The 24,004-nt window shown below is 42.3% G+C and overlaps 1 protein-coding gene across 6 annotated transcripts in view; it reads left to right on the plus strand.

Annotated features, from left to right (window-relative positions):
- The window catches only part of ATP1B4 (ATPase Na+/K+ transporting family member beta 4), a 47,445-nt gene extending 24,252 nt beyond the window's left edge, over positions 1–23,193 (plus strand). For 2 of the 6 annotated variants that reach the window (XM_061408598.1, XM_061408600.1), the window contains exon 9: positions 22,332–22,466. In XM_061408598.1, coding sequence (XP_061264582.1) covers positions 22,332–22,375 — 44 coding nt within the window. In that variant the 3' untranslated portion in view covers positions 22,376–22,466. Of the gene's footprint in view, positions 1–15,388; positions 15,904–17,691; positions 21,548–22,331 lie in introns of those variants that run through there. The other 4 variants (XM_061408604.1, XM_061408605.1, XM_061408606.1 and 1 more) reach the window with 4 other exon arrangements.
- The last annotated feature ends 811 nt before the right edge of the window (positions 23,194–24,004 follow it).

The raw sequence follows: 24,004 nt of genomic DNA on the forward strand, positions 1-24,004 counted from the left end.
AACAGATTAACAAAACAAGTGTAAGACTTACACACTGAAAACTACATAATATTGTTGGAATAATATATAATGGAAATAACCCCAATGTCCACCAACTAATGAATGGATAAACAAAATATAACGTATCTATACAGTGGAATATTATTCAGGCATAAAAGGAATGAAATACTGATCCATGCCACAGCATGGATGAATCTCAAAACATTATGCTAAAAGAGCCAAACAAAAGGTCACATGCTTGATTCCATTTATATGATGTATCCAGAATAGGCAAATCCATAAAGATACAATACATCTGTGGTTGCCAAGGGCTGGAAGGAAGGGGAATGGAGAGCGTCTTTTAATAGGGATGAGAATATCTATCCACATATCACTTATCTATCTATCTATCTATCCATTTATCCATCTATATATAGAGGAAGAGAAATTTCTGGGTCATATGGTAATTTTATGTTTAACTTTTTGAGGAACTGTCAGACTGATTTCCAAAGCAGTTGCACCATTTTACAGTCCCACCAGCAAAGTATGAGGGTTCCAACTTCTTTATATCCTTGCCAACACTTTTATTATTTTTTTCTTATTATAGCCATCCCACTGGGAGTGCAGTGGCATCTTATCATGTTTTTTTAAAATATATATTTCTTCAGCTGCTCTGGGTCTTAGTTGCAGAATGTGGGATCTAGTTTCCTTACCAGGAATCGAACCCAGGCCCCCTGCATTAGGAGCTCGAAGTCTTAGCCACTGAACCACCAGAGAAGTCCCCTTATCGTGGTTTTGACTTGTATTTTGCATTTCCCTGATGACTAAGGACAGAGAGCATTTTTTTTCTTCTGCTCATTGGCCATTTGTATATTTTCTTTGGAGAGGTGTCTATTTAGATCCTGTGCTCATTTTTAGTTTGGTTGTCTTTCTACTCTCCATTTGTTAGGGTTATTTATACACCTTTATCAAATACAAGATTTGCCAAAATCTTTGGAGCAAGTTGTGAACTCAGGAAGTGTGAGTCTTCCAACTTTGTTCTTCTTTAAAAAAATTTTTTTTTTTTTAGCTTTTCTGCATACCTTTAATTTCCATGTAAATTTTTTGACCTGCCTGTCAATTTCTGCAAGAAAGATTCTATTTCAATGGTTGCTTTAGAGTTTATAGCAGGTTTTCTCAATCTCAAAATTGTTGAATTTTTGGTCCACGTAATTCTTCATTTCAGGGACCATCCTGTGCATTTGGAATGTTTGGCAGCATCGCTGGCCTCTACCCAGTGTACATCAGTAGTACCCTCTTCAGTTGCGGAAACCAAAAATGTCTCCAGACATTCCAAAATGTCTTCCAGGGGTCAAAATCACCCCTGATTGAGAACCACTGGTTTAGAGTATATATCTTTAACATCATTATCTACCTTTAAGTTATATCATACCACTTTACATATTGTATATGAACCTTACCACAGAACCATATGTTCAACTTCTCCCCTGTGGGTTTTTCTGCTGTTATCATACATTTTACTGATTCATATATCATAAGCTGCTCAACACATTGTTATTATTTTATTTAAACAGTAAACTATTTTTAAAGAGATTTCAGTAATAAGAAAAAAATTATTATATATTTAATTATGTAGTTATCATATATTTTATACTGACAACCTCTACCATTTGAGTTGTTTAGACCATTTATATACTATGTGATTATTAATTTGGTTGTATTTAAATCTACTATCTTGCCATTTGTTTTCTGTTGGTCCCATCTGTTTATTGTTCTCCCTTTCTTGTTTTTCTGTCTTCCATTGGAATTAATTGTTTTTAAAATGATTCTACTTTATTGACTTATTAGCTATTATTGCTTCATTTATTTCTTGTGTGTGTGTTTTTAGACATTGCTTTAGGGTTTCATTGTAGAAATCCTTAATTTATCACTCTCTACCTTCAAGTCATATTATACCAATTCATGTATAGTATAGGAACTTTACAACAATTAACTTCCATTTCATCTTTGTGCTATTTATCATACATTTTTCTTCTATGTATGTTATAAACACCACACTTCATTGTTATAACTATTAGTTTGCTTTAACATGTATCATTTTTTTGTTCTTAACATGACTTTTAATAGCTAAATAGCATTATGTACTATCCAGAGTATGGATGCATCAAAATTTATTTAATCAATTCCAAATTGTGCATTAAGGTTGTTACTTATTTTTCCTTGATATTAAAAATTATAAATATCAATGAACATTCTTGTGCTAAAATCCCTTTGCGCAGTTCTGATTATTCCTTTAGGATACTTTTTGTGGCCAAAAAAAATATATACACAACATAAAATTTGCTATCTTAACTATTTTTAAGTGTAGAGTCCAGTACTGTTCAGTGAATTCACATTTTTGTGAAACAGATCTCCAAAACTTTTTAATCTTACAAATCTGAAACTTTGTACCCATTAAACAGCAACTCTTCTTTTCCCCTTCCTCCCAGCCTCTGGTTAACAAACATTCTACTTTGTCTCTATGAATTTAGATACCTCATATAAGTGGAATTATACAGTATTTGTCTTCATGTGGCCGGCTTATTTCACCTAGCATAGTGTCCTCAAGGTTCATCCATGTTGTAACATATGACAGAATTTCCTCCCTTTTAAGGCTGAATAATAATAGATGGGGAAACAGTGTTAGACTTTATTTTTGGGGGGCTCCAAAATCACTGCAGATGGTGACTGCAGCCATGAAATTAAAAGACGCTTACTCCTTGGAAGGAAAGTTATGACCAACCTAGATAGCATATTCAAAAGCAGAGACATTACTTTGCCAACAAAGCTCCGTCTAGTCAAGGCTATGGTTTTTCCAGTGGTCATGTATGGATGTGAGAGTTGAAGTGTGAAGAAGGCTGAGTGCCAAAGAATTGATGCTTTTGAACTGTGGTGTTGGAGAAGACTCTTGAGAGTGTCTTGGACTGCAAAGAGATCCAACCAGTCCATTCTGAAGGAGATCAGCCCTGGGTGTTCTTTGAAAGGAATGATGCTAAAGCTGAAACTCCAGTACTTTGGCCAGCTCATGCGAAGAGTTGACTCATTGCACAAGACACTCTGATGCTGGGAGGGATTAGGGGCAGGAGGAGAAGGGGATGACAGAGGATGAGATGGCTGGATGGCATCACCGACTCGATGGATGTAAGTCTGAGTGAACTCCAGGAGTTGGTGATGGACAGGGAGGCCTGGCATGCTGTGATTCATGGGGTCGCAAAGAGTCGGACATGACAGAGCGACTGAACTGAACTGAATATTCCATTGTATGCATATTCCACATTTTGTTAACCCATTCATATGTTGATGAATATTTGGGCTGTTTCTACCTTTTGGCCATTATGGATAATGGTCCTATGAACATGGGTGAACAAATATCAAGACTCTGCTTTCAATTCTTTGGGGTGCACACCCAGAAGTGGGACTGTTGGATCATATGGTAGTTCTATTTTTAATTTTTAAAGGAACATCCGTATAATTTTCCATAGCAGTTGCACCATTTTACAGCCCCTTCAACAGTACACAAAGGTTCCAATTTCTCCACGCCCTTATCATCATGTTATTTTATGTTTTGTGATAGTAGCCATGCTAATGAGTGTGAGGCAGATCATAGATCTGTGTTTCATTAGGGTTGATGCCTAGAGTTTTATTTTGTTCCGTTGATTGGGCCATGTTTCTCTGTTTCTTGTAATTTTTTGCTGGGCTTTGGGCATTTGAAAAACAACCACTTCTCCCAATTTTTAAGCGCTAGCTTCTTGCAAGGGAAGACGTTCTCCAAGCTTCGCTGCTCAAAGTTCTGAAACCTCTCAAACCTTTTCCGATCTCTTGCTCTCCCTGGTGTCTGCTTGCAGAACTACAGTCCTAACATGCTCTTAATTCTATACTCCTGCTGCTGTCACTTCAGTCGTGTCCGATTCTATGCGACCCGAGACGGCAGCCCACCAGGCTCTCCCGTCCCTTGGATTCTCCAGGCAAGAACACTGGAGTGGGTTGCCATTTCATTCTCCAGTGCATGAAAGTGAAACGTGAAAGTGAAGTCGGTCAGTCGTGTCCAACTCTTAGCGACCCCATGGACTGCAGCCTACCAGGTTCCTCCGTCCATGGGATTTGCCAAGCAAGAGTACTGGAGTGGGGTGCCATTGACTTCTCCGTCTTTATTCTCAGTGACTTTCAAATCTATTTTCATGCATTCCTGTCTGACTCTTTGCGACCCTATGGACTTTGGCCTCCAGGCTCCCCTGTCTATGTGATTCTCCGCACAAGAATACTTAAGTGGGTTGCCATGCCGCCTCCAGGGGATCTTCCCAGTCCAGGGATCGAACCCACATCTTTTATGTCTCCTGCATTTGCAGGCAGGTTCTTTACCACTAGCTCCACCTGAGAAGCCCAAACCTGCTCTCAGTGGCTTCCAAACCGTGGTGCTGGTCCCATCAGTGTTCTGAATGAGACAAGACAGAAACTAGTCCCTCTGGCAGTCCCAAACAAGTCAGAATGTTGGACATATGTTCCTTTTTTATTCCTTCTGGGGGGAGGTGCTCTGGTTTGGAGGTTTTCCTCCAGGTTACTCTGTACTATGCTACACAGAGGGAGTGACATGAACGAGTAACCAAAATGCATGAATTTTCCTACTCTTTCACTGGAATCCCTCCTGGTTTTATAAGGGCCTAGTTGCTGTAGCTTCTCCGCTGGTCTCTAGAGTTTTCACAGAGGTATTCTGGTCTGTGTATTACTGTTAACTCAGTGTAACTCAGTGTCTCTGTGGGGAAAGGAGGGTCTGTAACTTCCTAGTCCACCATCTTGTTACCTTTGCCCGTATTTTAAATCAGGTTTTCTAAATCATTCAGTTGTAGAAGTTCATTATATATTCTGCATATTAACCCCTTATCAGATTTATAAATATTTCTCCCTTTCCATGAGGATTCCTTTTCAATCTGTGTTTTTAATGTGTCCTTTAATGCAAAGATTGTGTCCTTTAATGCAAAGATGTTTTAAATTTTGACATAGTGCAATTTATATATTTTTAAAAATTTGATGCCTGCATTTTTTGGTGGCAAATCCAAGAAATCATTGCTAAATCCATTCTTTTACTTTTAAATTATTTGCGTTTTTATATTTAAAGTGTGTTTCTTGCAGGCAACTTCTAATTGGGCCTTGGTTTTAAGTCCACTCTCTTGAGAACCTCTGACTTAATTGGGGTACAACTTCAGTGGTGTATGTGCCCCATTTATTCTTTTTCTCCTCTTTTTGCCTTATTTTTGATGAACTGCATATTGATTATTATCTCACTCTTGCCTTTGTTGGTTTTATCAGCATTTGCTCTCTATTGTTATTTTAGGGTTGCTTTATCTACACTAGATTGTTAATATTATTTTAAGTCAATTTTATCTTAAGGATTTAAATAATAAGAAAAAATCATATATATGTATATCTCATTGTAATAATTTCTAGTGTTCTTTATTCCTTTGTAGAAATCTACATTTCCATCTTATCATTTTCCTTCTGCCTGAAGAAATCCCTTTAACACTTACAGTATGAGTCAGCTAATAATGCCTTATTTCAGTTTTGTATATCTGAATAAGTATTTCACTTTCTTTCTTGATATTGTTAAAAATAAGACAATGGGTCACAAATGGAGTCACTTATGCTAAGTCTCACATCACCAAACAAAACTTAACTACAGTTTCAGCTTTCCCAAAAATGGAATCTTAAACCAATCAGTCAGGAATTACCTGATCACTACTAGTAAGGCAATTTCTCTGATAGACCCCTGCCATCCCCTAAAGGAGTGACCTTGCCACAGTGAATCTTCTAGCATAATTTCCTTGCTCTTGTTCCCTTTTGCCTATAAAAATCTTTCATTTTGTACAGTTCCTGGAAATGCCTTTCTACTAGATGGGATGCTGTCCGATTCATGGATCACTGAATAAAGCCAATAAGATCTTTAATTTTTACTGAGTAAAAATTGTTTTTTAACAATATTTTCACTGGGCAAAATTCTAGGTTGACAATCATTTTTTAATTTCAAGACTTTAAAGGTTTTGCTCCTCTGTCATCTTACATAATTTCTGATATGAAATTTACTATCATCCTTTTATGTAACATGCCTTGTTCTGGTTGCTTTTAAGATTTTCTCAGGGAATTCCCTAGTGGTCCAGTGGTTACAGCTCAGTACTTTCACTGTTGTGACAACACTCCGGTTGAAACCATGATCAGGGAACTAAGATCCTTCCTGCGAGCTGCAAAGTGGGATGAAAAAAAAAAGATTTTCTCTCTCACTCATGAACAAATTTAATCATATATGCCTTGGTGTAGTGTTCTTTAATATTTTGTGTGCTTGAGGTTCTTTGAGCTTCTTGGATCTGTGGGTTCATAGCTTTCATGAACTTTTGGAAAGTTTTTAACCATTTTCTGTACTCCCTTTGAGAACTCCAATTACACAAATACAGTTTTACCATAGCTCAGTGATGCTTTGTTCATTTTTTTGGATGCTTTTTCTTCTGAGTGTGTCATTTTGGATAGTTTCCATTGCTATATTTTCAAGTTTACTATTTTTTTCTTCTTCAATGTCTAATTTACTGTTAGTCCCATTCAGTATATTTTTATTTCAAATTGCATAGTTCTCAATTTCATAGATTTTATTTCTGTCTTTTTATATTATACATGTCTTCACGACTTTTGAACATACAGAGTTATAGTTATAACAATTTTAGTAGCTATAACAACTGTTTTAATGCCCTTGTCTGCTAATTCCAACATCTCAGTTGTTTTGGGGCTGCTTTTGATGGGTTGATTTTTTTTTTCATCTCATTATGACTTAAGTTTTCCTGCTTCTTTGCATGCCTAGCCATTTTTTATTAGATAACCAACACTGAGAATTTTAACTTGGTGAGTACTAGTTGTCTCTGTAATCCTACAATTATTGAAGCTTTTTCCTCAGAGACACTTAAGTTATTACATGGAAACAGTTAAATCCTTTAGGAGCTTGCTTTTATGATATTTTAGGTGGGTTGAGAGCAGTGTTCAGTTTGAGTCTAAATATCCTCCACCACCTAGGCCAGAACCTCAGTATTCTACCCAATGTTGCATGAATTGTGAGATTACTACCAGTCTGGCTAAGGGAACAGGCACTATTTCCATGTCTATTTGTGTTCTAATCCTTTTTTGTGATTAATTCCTTAGCTTTGAGTAGTTTTTTCACATGTGAGCACATCAATACTTGAGAGGACTCTCTGAAGGTCTCTGAAGTTATATACATATATATATGTATATAGTCTTGCTCTTGCCTGGAGAATCCCATGGATGGAGGAGCCTGGTGGGCTGCAGTCCATGCAGTTGCTAAGAGTTGGACACGACTGAGCGACTTCACTTTCACTTTTCACTTTCATGCATTGGATAAAGACATGGCAACCCACTCCAGTGTTCTTGCCTGGAGAATCCCAGGGAGGGGGGAGCCTGGTGGGCTGCCGTCTATGGGGTTGCACAGAATAGGACATGACTGAAATGACTTAGCAGCAGCAGCAGCAGCAGCAGTCTTACTCTGTCTTGCAAATACTGGCTGCCTTAGTGTCCCCCAGATTCTTCACTCCCTCTCCTCAACTCATGGAGTTTTTCTGCTTCTACCTGATTCCCTCTCCTCATAGTATGTCCTGGAAACTCTTTCCAGACAGTATGCTGAGCAAACATAGGGATCACCTCATTTGTTTCCCATTTCTGAGGAATCACTGTCCTTCATTACTTAAGGTCCAGTGACTTGAAAACTGTTATTTCATATCTGGTGTCCATTTGTAAAAATGTAGTAATCTTTTTGTAATAAGAGAGTAAATCCAGTCTCTACTGTACCATCTTGGCCGGTAGCAAAAATCTATCTCCTTTTTTGTTAAATTTTATTTCAAAGTATTTCAGTCAGGCTTCCATTAAAGTAGTAGGACTACTCTGCGTGTATGTGTACATGTGCACACATGTGAGTGTGCATGTGAGTGTATGTGTGTTTTTAAGGCATTCGTTATAGAGATTTTACCTTACACAATTATGAGAACTAGTTAAGAAGTCTCTGTAAGGCTCCTATCTTCACATCTGATGCTGGAACTTGAAGTCCACAGTGCAGACAGTCAGGAAGGCAAGATGGAGGTAGATATGAAGTACGGGAAAGAACAGAAACAAAGTGGACCTCACGAGCATGAGCTAGCATTCCCAAGGATGAACTGAAACTTGTGTCACGTCAGTTCTTGTTTCCTCTGACCTTAATGGAATGTGTATCTTGTAGAGGCCAAGACACTGTCACAAAACTAAACTCTCACACCTGACCCAGGACTCAGAAAAGTGAAAGGAGAATTGAGGGGAAGGTCGGACAGTTTCAAACCCAGTTGCTGTCTTGCGCCACTGAAGTCAGTCAGCAGAAAAAAACCAATGTGTTCAAGCTACAAAATGGCTACTGTTTCCCTTCAGTCCTCCAAGTCCCCCACAATAATCTCTCCTGTGTCCCACCCTAGCTGGGAACATAAAGGAAAAGGAATTCTGGGAAATGTAGCTGAACCTGAACAAATTAACCCATTACCAATCTACTATGAAGTATTTTATAATTTAAGTCATTTCAGTGAATGAAGTATTTTCTCCCTTTCTAGTTATCCTCATTTGTTCCTAATACAAAGAAAATTTAACTTTTAAATATTTACTTTGGGGACTTCTCTGGTGGTCCAGTGGCTAAGACTCTGTGCTCCCAGTGCAGGGGGCCCAGGTTTGATCCCTGGTAGGGGAAATAGATCCCACATGCCACAGCTAAGAGGTCACATGGTACAACTAAAGAATTTGCATGTCACAAGTAAAGATCCTGCATGCTGCAAATAAGACCTGGCACAGCCAAATAAATAAATAGATATTTTAAAATAAATAAACAAATGAGTGAATAAATATTTATCCAGAAACCTTGATGATGTCATCAATCATACTAGTATTTATTAGTGTCTCTTGGATTTTCTGGGTATACACTCACACCAGAAAAAGTTATGATTTTTTTCAATATTTATTGTACTAAATCATTTTATTCCTTTATTGCATTGATTAGAATAAGAATATGTGGAAGAATAATTATAATAGCATTCCTGTGTAATTCTTGGTTATCTTGGAAATGTTTTTAGTGTTTCATTCTTCAGAATGATATTTGTTGTTTGTTTTTAGTAAGGAGCCTTTAGGTAGGTCTTTCTATTCCTCTTTTACCTTGTGTTTTTATTAGGGATAGTTACTGGATTTTATGAAAGCAATTAAAGTATATTACTAATATGACCCATGATGTTCTTCTTTAATTCACTTTGTTATGAATTACGAGTACAGGTTTATTTATACTGAACCACCTTTGTATTCCTTGAATATATCTAAAATGATAATAATGGATTATACAATATTTTCAACACTAAATCAGTTCAGAATTAACTGCAACTAACAGAAAGCCTAATTAAAAATAGCCTGTTAACCATAAAGACACTGAATTATTCAGCAACAGTGGAAGTCTGGAGCAGGTGTTTCCAAGGCCTTTGAGAGGCTGAATAAACTCATCAAGGACCCAGCGCTCTCACTTTTCCATACTGCCATTAGAAGTGTGCTCTAATAAAGTCAAATCCCTTTTTCAATGTTTGACTGCTGACAGCTTTTAAGCTTCACCCTCCCTCTTCCCTTTGTGCCTCGCATCTTGGTAAGTTGGTAAGAAAGCCTGGGTTCTCCTTTGTTTGGCACCAGCCATAGATTCAAACCCCCGGGCCCCAACTCATGGACAAAAACCTTCACTCCAGCCCACCTCTCCCCAGACAACCATAAAAATCCCCAGCCATGGCTTCCCAGGTGGCACTAGTGGTAAAGAATCTGCTGGCCAACGCAGGAGATGCTGGTTTGATCCCTGGGTCATGAAGGTCCCCTGGAGAAGGAAACGGCAACCCACTCCAGTATTAAGAAAAGAAAAAAAAAGAAAGAAAAAACCCCAAGCCAGTCTTTCTTTCCTTCCTCTCTCATATCATTTCAGGTCAGTTTGAGATGCCTGCCCTGGTTGCCCCAGAAAGCCTCATTATGTAAGCAATTTCAGTGTTGACATCAAAACTAAATTTGGGGTGGGGGTCCATGCTGTCTCTGTAGGGTGTCCACAGTCAGTACTGTGAGCAGAATGCTGAGACAATGATCACCACCACCAGGGGTGTGTCTTCTCTTGCTCTAGCTTGCTAACTGACTCTGATGCCTGCTGGCTAGCTTGCCCTTTGAGTTGTGCTCCTTTGTGTTACATTGGCTGAGTCCTACAGAGCTGTGTTATAGATTTAACTAAGTCAGAAGTTTCAATAATTAATTGGCATTTAGAAGTATGGGATCAGAGCCCTCTTTAAAGTGAATGACCCTGGGTTGTGTGTCTTGGCCCAGACCTATCTGTGTGTCTTAGAATGAATCATCTGTCTTGATTTCAGCCTAAGCTGTGACTAATGCTGTTGTTGAGTTGCTAAGTTGTGTTTGACTCTGCGACCCCATGAACTGTAGCCCACCAGGTTCCTCTGTCCATGGGATTTCCCAGGCAAGAATACTGGAATGGGTTGTCACTTCCTTCTCCAGGGGCTCTTCCTGACCCAGAGAAGCCATATATATATATATATAAAATCATACATCAATGTGAATCAGTCATAATTATAATTATAAAATTATAATTATAAAATTATATAATTATAAAAGAAGAGAAGCGAAAGGCAAAGGAAAAAGGGAAAGATATACACAGCTGAATGCAGAGTTCCAAAGAACAGCAAGGAGAAATAAGAAAGCCGTCTTAAGTGAACAATGCAAAGAAATAGCAAAAAACATAGAATGGGTAAGATTAGAGATCTCTTTAGGAAAACTGGAGATACCAAGGGAACATTTTATGCAAAGATGGACACAATAAAGGACACAAACAGCAAGGTCCTAACAGAAGCAGAACAGATTAAAAAGAGGTGGCAAGAATACAAAGAAGAACTATACAAAAAAGATCTTAATGACCCAGATATCCACGACGGTGCAGTCACTCACTTAGAGCCAGACATCCTGAAGTGTGAACTCATGTGGGCCTTAGGAAGCATTACTATGAACAAAGCTAGTGAAGGTAATGGAATTCCTTCCAGCTGAGCTATTTCAAATCCTAAAAGAAGATGCTGTTAAAGTGCTGCACTCAATATATCAGCAAATTTGGAAAACTCAACAGTGACTACAGGACTGGAAAAGGTCAGTTTTCATTTCAATTCCAAAGAAAGGCAATGCCAAAGAATGTTCAAACCACTGTACAATTGCTCTCATTTCACATGCTAGCAAGGTAATGTTCAAAATCCTTCAAGCTAGGCTTCAACAGTACATGAACTAAGAACTTCCAGATGTATAAGGTAGATATAGAAAAGGCAAGGACCCAGAGATCACATTGCCGACATTTGTTGGATCACAGAAAAAGCAAGAGGGTTCCAGAAAAACACCTGTTTTATTTACTATGCTAAAGCCTTTGACTGTGTGGATCACAACAAACTGTAGAAAATTTTTAAAGAGATGGGAATGCCAAACCACCTTACCTGCCTCCTGAGACACCTGTATTCAGGTCAAGAAGCAACAGAACGGGACATGGAACAACGGACTGGTTCCAAATAGGGAAAGGAGTACGTCAAGGCTGTATATTGTCACCCTGCTTATTTAACCTATATGCAGAGTACATCATGCGAATGCTGGGCTGGATGAAGCACAAGCTGGAATCAAGATTGCTGGAAGAAATATCAATAACCTCAGATATGCAGATGATACCACTCTAATGGAAGAAAGCAAAGAGGAACTAAAGAGCCTGTTGATGAGGGTGAAAGAGGAGAGTGAAAAAGCTGGCTTAAAACTCAACATTCAAAAACCTAAGATCATGGCATCCAGTCACATCACTTCATGGCAAATAGAAGGGGAAAAAGTGATAGCAGTGACAGACTTTATTTTCTTGGGCTCCAAAACCACTGCAGATGGTGACTGCAGCCACGAAATTAAAAGATGCTTGTTCCATGGAAGAGAAGCTATGACAAACCTAGACAGCATATTCAAAAGCAGAGACATCACTTTGCTGACAAAGGTCCATATAGTCAAAAAGCTATGGTTTTCCAGTAGTCATGTACGGATGTGAGAGTTGAATCATAAAGAAGACTGAGCGCCAAAGAATTGATGCTTTTGAACTATGGTGATGGAGAAGACTCTTGAGAGTTCCTTGGACAGCAAGGAGATCAAACTATTTAATCCTAAAGGAAATCAACCCTGAATATTCATTGGAAGGACTGATGCTGAAGCTGAAACTCCAATACTTTGGCCACATAATGAGAAGAACTGACTCATTGGAAAAGACCCTGATGCTGGGAAAGATTGAAGGCAGGAGAAGAAGGGAATGACAGAGGATAAGATGGTTGGATGGCATCACCGACTCAATGGACATGAGTTTGAGCAAACTCCAGGTGATAGTGAAGGACAGGGAAGCCTGGAATGCTGCAGTCCAAGAGATTGCAAAGAGTTAGACATGACTTAGCGACTGAACAACAACAATAATTAAGACTGGTTCACGTCAGTGTATGGCAGAGACCAACACAATACTGTAAAGCAATTATCCACCAAGGGAAAAAAATATGTTATATAAGTCTTAAGTGAATAAAGAAAAATGTTTAACTTTTAGTATCAACTATTAAAAACTTTCAAGTGAAAAAAGAATGAATGATGCCCCACAGTAGATTTTTGTAGCCTCAGTGCTGTGGTCCCGCCCATTAAGGTTTCTGTACTCAAAATTATTGAAACTACTGACTCTGTCCAAGCAAATGGTAGATATTTTTCTGTAACAGATTTGACTAATACATTCTGTTCAGTCTCTATTTCAAAAGTCTCTCAACTGTAGTTTGCCTTCACCTCCTAAGGTACATGATACACTTTACCTGGTTATCTATGGAGCACATCAACAGTCTTGCCATCGCACACAATCTTTGCAAAATGATCTTAACTGCATCCAGCTTTTTCCAGGGGCACAGATATGGCTTTATACTCCTGACATCCTCTTCTGAGGCTACTCACTGCTGCTGCTGCTGCTGCTGCTGCTGTTGCTAAGTCGCTTCAGTCATGTCCGACTCTGTGCGACCCCATAGATGGAAGCCCACTAGGCTCCTCTGTCCCTGGGATTCTCCAGGCAAGAATACTAGAGTAGGTTGCCATTTCCTTCTCCAATGAATGAAAGTGAAAAGTGAAAGTGAAGTTGCTCAGTTGTGCCTGACTCTTAGCGACCCCATGGGCTGCAGCCTACCAGGCTCCTCCATCCATGGGATTTCCCAGGCAAGAGTACTGGAGTGGGGTACCATTGCCTTCTCCGAGGCTGTTCACTAGGCACATTTATTCAGGATGAACACAATCACATAGGGAGCTCAAAAAGGGGGCTAGGCCATTGCCTCACAAACAGTGCAAGACCCCACTACCTCTGTAAATTCCTGAAAATTATTTGGTAAACGGAGGACCCCTCCATACCTGACACTGTCAAGAAATAGTTACGAATTCTCAACTTCCAGTGTTAAAACAAGCCCAGTATCTTTTAGGCCTTTTGGGTTCTGGCGGTTACGTACTCCTTATTTACAATTTTTCCTTTAGCCCATTCATGCAATTATTTGCAAATCAGCCCACCTTGAATGGAGCCCCTTCCAACAAAGGCTCTAGATTCTGTCAAAATTGCAATACAACAGCCACTCTCATTAGTGCCCCTTGGCTAGACTCCTTTCACAAAGAGAAGCTTTAGCAACCTTCTCTCATGCCTCCTGGCTTCTCTGTCCATGGGATTTCCCAGACAGGAATACTGGAGTGGTTTGCCATTTCTTTTTCCAGGGCATCTTCCCTACCCAGGGATCAAACCCGTGTCTCCTGCTTGGCAGATGGATTCTTTACTGCTGAGCCACCTGGGAAGCCCTCAGGCCACAAAGAGTGCCATAATCAACTTCAGTTAAATGAAGTGTCATACACTTTTGTCATCACTCAAACACTGGGGTGAATTATCATGAAGAGTCTGACTTCGCTTTTTTATGTTTGCGGACAGCTTTTAGGCCTCAACCCTCACTCTCCCCTTGTACCCCCTCATCTGGGAAAGCTAGGAAGAAAGCCTCAGTGCTTTCTCCCTTGGTGATGGCAAGACTTTCAAACCACAAGCCCCCACCTGCACGCAGGAACTGTCACCACAGCCCCAACTCTAACTACAACTAAAATCCCCAGCCAGTCTTTCTTTGCTCTCTCAAGCCATTTTTGGACCAACTCGGGAAGTCTGGCTGTTCTCCCCAGAAAGCTCCTTAATGGAATAAACATTTTCAAACCCTCTTACTGTGCATGTGATGTCATCAGTCTGGACGTCTGGACCAAATTTGGGATGGAGGCTCACCCTACACGATGGTCACAACATATGTCTGCCATGTCTCCCCTCCTGGTCTCAAGGTAACTGCTGCAGCTGCAAACAACACAACCCCATCCTGGCATCCTAAGGATGAGGGCTCGTGGAAAAAGGTTTGCACTTTATTGGTCCTCTATCTAATCACAAAGGAAAATCTTTCCCTGAAACTCCCAGCAAATTTCCTGATATATCTCACTGACTAGCACAGGGTTACATGTCCACCCCTAAGTCAATCACAAGACCCTGCCCAGGGTTCATACGCCACTGACTAAGCAATGTAGAGGTTCTGTTAGCAAGGAAGAAAGTAGGGTTTGCTGTCCTAGGAATGTTGACACTGTCCATTTTCAGATATGTAGGATTTTTGCAAATGGGTCAGTATATTTATACAATATTAACTTGCACACTATTTTTCTGATTGGCTATTAGCTTTATCAGCTTCACAAAATGAACTGGGGAGCTGCCCATGTTTTTCTATGGTGTGGAATATATATCTTTAACTTACAATATGCATCTTTAATATACTTTTAAGAGTTATTATACTCCTTCATATATAATACAAGAATCTCACAACAAGGAATTGTTCTTGGATATGAACCAAAAGTAACATATAAATGTTGGTCGAATCTCTTTGCAGCTATATTTATAAATGAGATGGGTCAATAGTAATCTTTTTGGTACTATATTTTTGTCATCAGATATTATATAATAATGGCTATACAAAATGATCTGGGGGAGTTTTTCATATTTTTCTATGGTTGAAATGGCATACATCATAATTACCTGGTTGTCGCAAAGAGTCAAACACGACTGAGCAACTGAACTGAACTGAACTGAAAGGTTAAATAGGAATTAACACAGAATCATTTTTGTGCTTTTAATAACTGACTATACTATAACTGTGTATTTATAAATTGGAGTGCCCTGAGACTCAGTCCTCTATTTTCTATTCTCCTCTCTTCCTAGGAGATCTCATTCAAGTCCTTGGTTATTAAGTACCATCGATTTCTTCCGTGTGCTCCAAACCTGTATATCCCAGAAGGCCTGCTTGATATCTCTAGTCTGGTCACTAAAAGACATCACAAACCACATCTCTGAAACAATTGCTCAAACTTAAAAACTAGGGGTCATCCTTGTCTCCTTTTTTTCCTCTTAATCTTTACAACCCCCATCCAAACAATCTATAATATCTCTCAATTTTACTTTCAAAAAGTGACTCTATATGCGTTCAATAGCTACAAGTTAAGGGAAGAAAAATGTATGGATCTTAAGTTTAAGAGAGATGTCTAGGTTGGGAATACTTCGACTTGTGGTGGATGCAAGTAGTATTTTAAAGTATAGAGAGGCTTCTCTGGTGGTCCCGTGGTTAAGACTGTGCACTTCCACTGCAGGTGATGTGGATTTGATCTCTGGTCAGAGAACTAAGATCCCACATAAGATCCCATATGCCCCACAGTGTGGCCAAAAATAACAATAAAATAAAATAAATTAGAAAAAATAAAATTGTGCAATTGGGCCAAGATGGCAGAGTAGAAAGACCCTGAGCTCATCTCCTCTCACAGGCACATCAAAATTACAATGATTTAACAGCACACCTATCAGTGAAAAAACCCAGAACCTACAAGAAAAGATAATCTACAACTAAAGATATAAATAAGAAATCACAACAAGAGGGGTATGAAGGGTGAAGTCCAATATAGTCAAGTCTCATCCCCCTAAGTGGTGACCCACAAAAGGGAGAATAATTATAACTGCAAAGGTTCTCCCCAAGGAGTGAGAGGTCTGAGCCCAACATTGGACACCCCAGTCCAGGGGTCCTGCATGGGGAAAGATGATTCCCTAGAAGGTTTGGCTTTGAAGGACAGCTGCGCTCAATTTCCAAAGACAACGAGGACTGGAGGAAATAGACTCCACTCTTAAAGCGTGCACCCAAATCTTATATGCTCCCGGACCCAGGGCAGAAGCACTAATTTGAAAGAAGCCTTGGTCAGACCTACCTGCTGATCTGGAAAATCTCCTGGAGAGACAAGAGGCAACTATATCTCACCCTGGGGACACAGACACTGGTGGCAGCCATTTCCGAGAGCTCTTTCTACCATGTGGACGCTGGTGCTGGCAAGCACCATTTTGGAATCCTCCCTCTAGCTTATTAGCTTCAGGACCCAGCCCCACTCATGCCCAACAGCCCATAGGCACCAGTACTGGGATACCTCTGGCCAAGCAACTAACTGTGAGGGGGCACAGCCCTATGCACTAGCAGACAGGTTGCCTTAAGATCCTCTGAGCCCACAGCCACCCTTAGACTAGGCCCTGTCCATGAGAGGGCCCAGAAACAGGCCCCACACACCAGTGCACATGTAACAGATCAGGGACCATCAGGTTCCTGTGGCCAAAGATAGTGGGACACAGCTCTACCCAACGGTGGGCAGACACCAGCCCCAGAATCCCAGGCCCTGCCCAGCAGCAAGCCTGTTCTAGACTTTCCCTCCAGCATGCGGACACTAGCTCCATGAAAATCACAGCCCCCAACCTATGTACCCAAGTCACACACCAGCAGGCCAGCTCCAGCCCTAGTACTAGATGGGCCCAGGCCCTGCCCACCAGCAAGCCTCCTCTAGCCTCAAGACAAGCCTCACCCCTCACAGGTGAACACCAGCCCCAGGAAAACCATAGTCCTGAAGCCTACAGACCCAGGTCAATCACCATCAGGACACAACCAGCACTAGAATCGACTGGGCCCTGGTCCCACCCACAAGCAGGTCAATATAAGCTTCAAGACACTCTGGGTCTTGCTGCCAGCTGTGTCAGGAACCAATTCTGGGACCCCCCCACCCCCCCACTCCCCCCATCCCCCCACTCCCTCCCCCCCCCAGCCAAGGCCCTGTAGACAGATCCCAGGACCTGGCTTTACCTACCAACAGACTGGCACTAGATCTGGCTAGTAAACAAATGGGACCTGCTGCTGCTGCTGCTGCTAAGTCGCTTCAGTCGTGTCCGGCTCTGTGCGACCCCATAGATGGAAGCTCACCAGGCTCCCCCGTCCCTGGGATTCTCCAGGCAAGAACACTGGGGTGGGTTGCCATTTCCTTCTCCAAAGAATTAAAGTGAAAAGTGAAAGGGAAGTCGCTCAGTCGTGTCAGACTCTTAGCGACCCCATGGACTGCAGCCTACCAGGCTCCCCCGTCCCTGGGATTCTCCAGGCAAGAACACTGGAGTGGGTTGCCATTTCCTTCTCCAAAGAATTAAAGTGAAAAGTGAAAGGGAAGTCGCTCAGTCGTGTCAGACTCTTAGCGACCCCATGGACTGCAGCCCACCAGGCTCCCCCGTCCCTGGGATTCTCCAGGCAAGAACACTGGAGTGGGTTGCCATTTCCTTCTCCAAAGAATTAAAGTGAAAAGTGAAAGGGAAGTCGCTCAGTCGTGTCAGACTCTTAGCGACCCCATGGACTGCAGCCCACCAGGCTCCTCCATCCACGGGATTCTCCAGGCAAGAGTACTGGAGTGGGGTGCCACTGCCTTCTCCAAATGGGACCTAATTAAATTTAAAAACTTTTGCACAGCAAAGGAAATCATTGACAAAATGAAAAGACAGGCTACTGAATGGGAGAAAATATTTGCAAATGATATGATCAATAAGGGGTTAATATCCAAAATATATAAATAGCTCATACAACTCAACATCAAAAAACAACCCATTCAAAAAATAGGCATAAGACCTAAATAGTTTCTCCAGAGATGACATATAGGTGGCAAACAGACACATGAAAGGATGCTCAACAGTGCTCATCATCAGAGAAATGTAAATCAAAACCATGAGCTACCACCTCACACCTGTCAGAATGGCCATTGTCAAAAAGGCCACAAATAAGAATGTGGAGGAAAGGGAACTGCGGTACATTGTTAGTGGGAATGTAAATTGGTGCAGCTACTATGGAAAATAGTATGGATGTTTCTCCAAAAACTAAAAATAGAACTACCAAACGATCCAGCAATTCCATTTCTTGGTATATATCCAAAGAAAATGAAAACACTAATTCAAAAATTGACATGCACCTCAATGTTCATAGCAGCATTACCTACAATTATTTACAATAGCCAAGATATGGAAGCAAGCTAAATGTCCATCAACAGACAAACTGATAAAGAAGATCTGAGCTACACACACACACACACACACACACACACACACACAATGGAATACTACACAGCCAGAAGAAAGAATGAAATTCTGTCATCTGCAACAACGTAGGTGGACCTGGAGGACAGTATGCTTAGTAAAATCAGTCAGAGAAAGTAAAATACTGTATATTGTCATTTATATCTAAAAAACCTGAAAACTAAGACAAGATAGTCAATGTAAAAAAAAGAAATAGATTCACAGATACAGACAACAAACTAGTGATTACCAGTGGTGAGAGGGAAGGGGGAAAGGCAAGATAGGAGTAGGGGATTAAGACGTACCAATTATTATGTATAAAATAAATAAGCTACAAGGATATATTTATTGTACAGCACAGGGAACATAGCCAATATTTTATAACCATAAATGGAATATAATCTATAAAAATGTTGAAGGACTATGTTATATACCTGAAACTAATATCATATTATAAATCAACTCTCTCTCTACATATATGTGCATATATATAACCAGACAGGATCTGGGGCTGCAACTGGGCATAGACTGTTAAAACTATCACCCCACCATTACCACTATTATGACTTCTATTAGCAGCAACTATGTAATCATTGCAATAAGAATTAACATATTCTAAACATTTTCATCTTCACAACCTTATAAGGTAGATCCTACCTATATTCCCATTTTACAGCTGATGGGGTTGAAGTCCAGAGAAAACAAAATAACAGTATAGGAGTGAATAAGCTTATTCAAGGAGAACATATAGAATGAAGAGGAGGGGTCTGAAGACAAAACTGGGAAAATACTAACTTTGGAGCCGTGGGCAGAGAAGAACAAACAGTTGAAAGAAACAGAAAGATAAGCCAGAGGGACAGGAGGAGCATCAGAAGAATTTGATGTCACAGAAAGCAAGATAGGATAGAGTGAGTGCCAAGGAGGGAATGGTCAAAAGACTCAAAGCCTACTGAAAAAAATCACATAAAAACTATCAAAGTATCCACTTGCTTTTGTAGTGAGATAGTGACTATTGGTGACCTTATCAGAGATTTTTCACTAAAGTTTTTGTAGGGTGAAAACCAAAGTGCAGCAGGTTGAACGGTAAAGGGAGCATCGCGAAGTGGACCTAGGATGGACTACTCTAATGAGAAGAAAGAAAGTCCAGGACGCAGGTTAGAGGGAGGAAATTATTCCAAGCACATAGGGAACCTGAACAGGCTTACTGTCTGGGAGAAAAATACCCAGTAGCACAGGGGTGGTGCAGCCCGGCTGAGATGCAGGAAATACGGGGGTTGGGGGGAGGGGTGGGAAGACGAAGTGAAGTCCCTGAAAAAAAGGAATAGGAGGAACTGGGATCTAGAGCTTGAAGATAGGGTTCAGCAAGGAAAACCAAGGGGCTTCATGGCTCAACCACTTGATTTTGACTAGCCGAAGTCCAAGGCTGTCTGCTTTAGGATTAGGGAAGAGTATAGACAGCTTGAAACCTTATAGAAAATGTGAGATAACGGCTGACGTAAAGCGAGAGGGCGCTGAACCAAAAGACCCCACCCCAACCGCCGACCCCCGCGCCCGGCCCACTGAAATGACTCCCAGATTCGAAATTCTTTAGTATCCAGGTGCTTTAGAATCTCTTGGGAACGCGAATTCACTGTGCGGCACACTGCAGTCACCAGCCAGCCCGCCCTGTAGGGGGCGGTGTGCCAAGGCAGGTGCATCGGCGGTGGATCCAGGAACAGGCGCCCCACTTCCCGTCCTACAGGAGGCGCCATGCCGAGGACGGGGGTTCCCACCATGCCTTGCAGCCTCACTCGAAGCCCACAGTTTTGATGCGTCACGCCGTGTGAGGAGCCACACCACTCTTCGTTAGGGGACTCGTGGGTGTGAGGGGAAGGAGGCGAAAGAGGCCAGGACTGAGCTAGGGCTGAAGGAGGACTGAGTGAGGAGCCGAGAGGCGGATCGGTTTAGCGGCCATCTCTCACCAGAGCTGCTGCATCTCCGCAGACTAGGCCGCGGAGGTCATGGCCTTGGACGGCGAAGATCCCAGGAGCGGTTTTCGCCACAGAGACGTAGTTACATTCATCAACCAAGAAGTACTCAGTAACGGCGGCGGCCCAGATTTCTACATGACCTACCGCTCGCGGCCCTGGAATGAGATCGAGGACGAGCTGCAGTCCGTCTTGGCCGACATACATGTACCTCTCAACCTCAAGAGGGCCTGTGCCTGGAGCGCGCTGGCCTTGAGCGTGCGGGTGGCCACGAGGCAGCGAGAGCAGCAGGCCCGCCGCGTCCAGCGGCTGCAGGAGCAGGTGGAGGAGCGCGAGACGGCCACCTGGGCCCTGGCCTCGCAGCTGCAGCGTCTGCGCGAGGAGCGTAAGCAGGTGGTCATGCAGTTGCGCCGCACGCGCCAAGACCTGCAACAGGCGCTGAGCGAGCGCGAGGCCCTGCGCGGGCAGCTGCTGCAGGCCCAGAGAGCAGTCAGCTCTCGATCCCCGCAGCTCCGGGCTGACACGTGGCCCGTGACCGCTGAGGAGCGCAACAAGTTGCTGGTCGCGACCTCGCAGCGAAGGCGGCTGGAGGCCCAGAGGGAGGAGGCGCAGTATGCTTTGGCAGGCGGTGTGCAGTACGTGCAGGGGGCCCAGGGTCCCTGGGCCCAGGTTGCTCAACCCCCAGCTCCCATGCCATGCCCCAGGCACATGCCATACCCCATGCCATTCCCATACCCACCACCTCCCCCACCTAGGGTACTCTCAGAAGCCGAAGGAGCCGCCGCCACAGCAGCAGCATACCCGGCCCCCCAGATGCCTGCTCCGGTGATGTGTGCACCTGCTATGTGGCCTGTAGTTGTGTCCCAGGAAGAGGTAGCCCTGCCGTGGTACCAGAGGGTCGAAGGCCAAGGGGAAGGTCCCCACTTCGGAAACCCCGTGGGGCACTTCCAAGTTGACCCGATGTATCAACAATCTCAGGATCGGATGCCCAGGACTCCAGATGGTAAGAAAGCCTTTGAACCCTAGGAAGAGGGATCCTCAGGAGGAGGGATTGGGACTGCCTAAGGTACAGAATGGGATTAACTTTTCCTGATGTTTGGCTTGCGATGAATGCAAAAAATCTAGATACTAACTGAGGTGGGAAGTCTTGCCCCAAAGAAGCTCCTCACTGGATTCAGGGATGTAGAAAAAGAATGGAGACATATTCTAAAGAGAAATCAATTTCTGGAGGTCCCCTTCTGATCAAAAAATTTTATTTACATCATAGAAAATTTGAAAATCCATAAAACAAAAATTTTCATTATCCTACCAATGACCCATAACCATTTTAACACAACAATATGTTTCTACATATGGATCTCTTCCCCTACTTTCATATTATACATGTATACATGTATATATGTGTATTGTTTCAAAGAAAGATGAGATTCTAATGAATATGTTAATTTTTAAAGGAAAATTTCTCCAATGGCATTTAAATTCACAGGTGGTAGACTTGATGGCTGCTACCGATTGGTTGACACCTTAAGGTATATGGGCTGATGTGATTAAACATTCGTTTTCTCCTTCCTATATTTTTCTTAGCCCCTCTCTCCCATGATACCAGGTCTTTGGCTGAGAATAACTGTGCTTTTAGAACATAAGATACGTTTTATTCTAGGAACACTGCTTTTCCTTGAGAATACTATCGTTATGCTGTATACTGCAGCCATGTTCATATTTGTTCCTTGATTTGTTTTTATAACATTCATTGGTTTGGGCCTGTTCTTTGTGTCTCTAAACTCCAGGATCTTCATCTGAGGCTGAAGGAAGTCCAGCTCCCTATGTGTGAATCACCACGAAATGCCCTTCCAGCTCTCAGCAGCCTTCGCCTCAGTGAGATCTCAGCTGGCTGGAGCAGAAAAAAAAAATGAAGAATCAGAGGAAAGAAGACATTCTGACACACATCTTGTAACAAGGGAGGGCAGACAAGATTTTGTTAAGCTTAATGAATGACAAAGTTTCAAAGAGGGGTGGGAGTGTAGTAGTGAATTTTAGGGATTTAGCAGGTTTGTCAAATTGCATTCATTAATTCATTGAACAAGCAGTTATTGCCTAGCATGTACTAGTAATTACTACTGTATGTTGTTATCTGGTGCACACATTTTAACTCAATTGGATGCAAGAGGCTACATGACAGGAGAGAGCCTAATTTGGCATATCAATTGTATCAGGTATGACTTCTTTGCCTTACATATAGTGTGGCCTTTAAGTAAATCCAATTGAAATAAAGTCAAGATTCATTTCTACAATTCTGGGAGCAAAATCAGACTTTCATGGAAGAATTTGAATGACTGAACTGCTCATCACATTAATCCCAGTGGAAATAAATGAGCAGGGGCATATATTGGGAATGTAGCCTCACAAAAGTACAAGCAGTACTTTTCTCATACTCCTGCTGATTCCCCCCTGAGAAGGGCAACTTTTCCTGGTTTTCTAAAAGACCACTGGGTTGTCTTGCTACACACTTAAGCCCTCAGCCTCAGGCTGCTCCCATCCCAAGCCCTTTTTCAGTCAAGAGTAGATGAAGAATAACATGTATTTTCTAGGACAGGCATTGTGCTATGAACTGTGCTTTCTTGAACTAAATTAAAAATAGAACTGGACTGGGATAGGCACTCTTGAGAATGCCCCTGGATCCTTCTCTTCCACTTGGTGTCTTCAGGTGCTCTGCTTCCCTGAGGCAGCTGCTGCAAGCCAGGGGGAGCCAGGGTCCACCCAGGGGCTGGAGGTCAGTTCAGGCTCCAGTCTGAACAAGAGGCGTCCTCAAGTTCCTCCAAGAGATTCCAGCTCACCAGGCTCAGCATTTGTCAGAGGTTTTCTGCTTCTAACTAGTAATAGAGTGTTCACTTACCTGCTGTGTCTTCTGCGCTGTGTGTACCGAGGGGCAGGTTTGCTCAGAAGTGGTGTTTTAAATCTGCCTCTTCCCTCCATCCCACTGAGGTGACTAGAGAATTCCATGTCATTCACTATGGAAGGGCCCCTCCTCTTCCTGTGAGTTACTCAAGAACTGGGGGGAGGGACTTCCGTGGGGTCTTCAGTCCATTGTGATTGTGCCTGCTCCCCTCACTGTCTGTGTCCTTGAAGGTGCGCTTCTCTTCTAGTCCTGGGCCCGTGGGGCACGAGAGGAGAGGTGAGGTGAGGTGAGGAGGGGGCTTCTGCCTAGGCTGGGATGTGTCCAGCCTCCCTATCTGCACCAAGAAGCCATTTCCCTGAGGCCCTGTCTCCCAGAAGTGCCTTGAGCAGAAATTTCTGCCCTGCAGGGCACTCTCCCCTCCCTCCTATGCACAGTCCCATCAAGGTGCTCAGGATTCTGGAGAAGAGCCAGGCTTAGCCAGTTGGCTAATGTGGCAAATGTTTCCAGAGGCAAAAGGGGTGGAGTCTGGCTCCCTGCTTGGTGTAGAGACACATGGGGCAGAGA

Source organism: Bos javanicus, chromosome X (genome assembly GCF_032452875.1).
Source record: "Bos javanicus breed banteng chromosome X, ARS-OSU_banteng_1.0, whole genome shotgun sequence".
Taxonomy (NCBI): domain Eukaryota; kingdom Metazoa; phylum Chordata; class Mammalia; order Artiodactyla; family Bovidae; genus Bos; species Bos javanicus.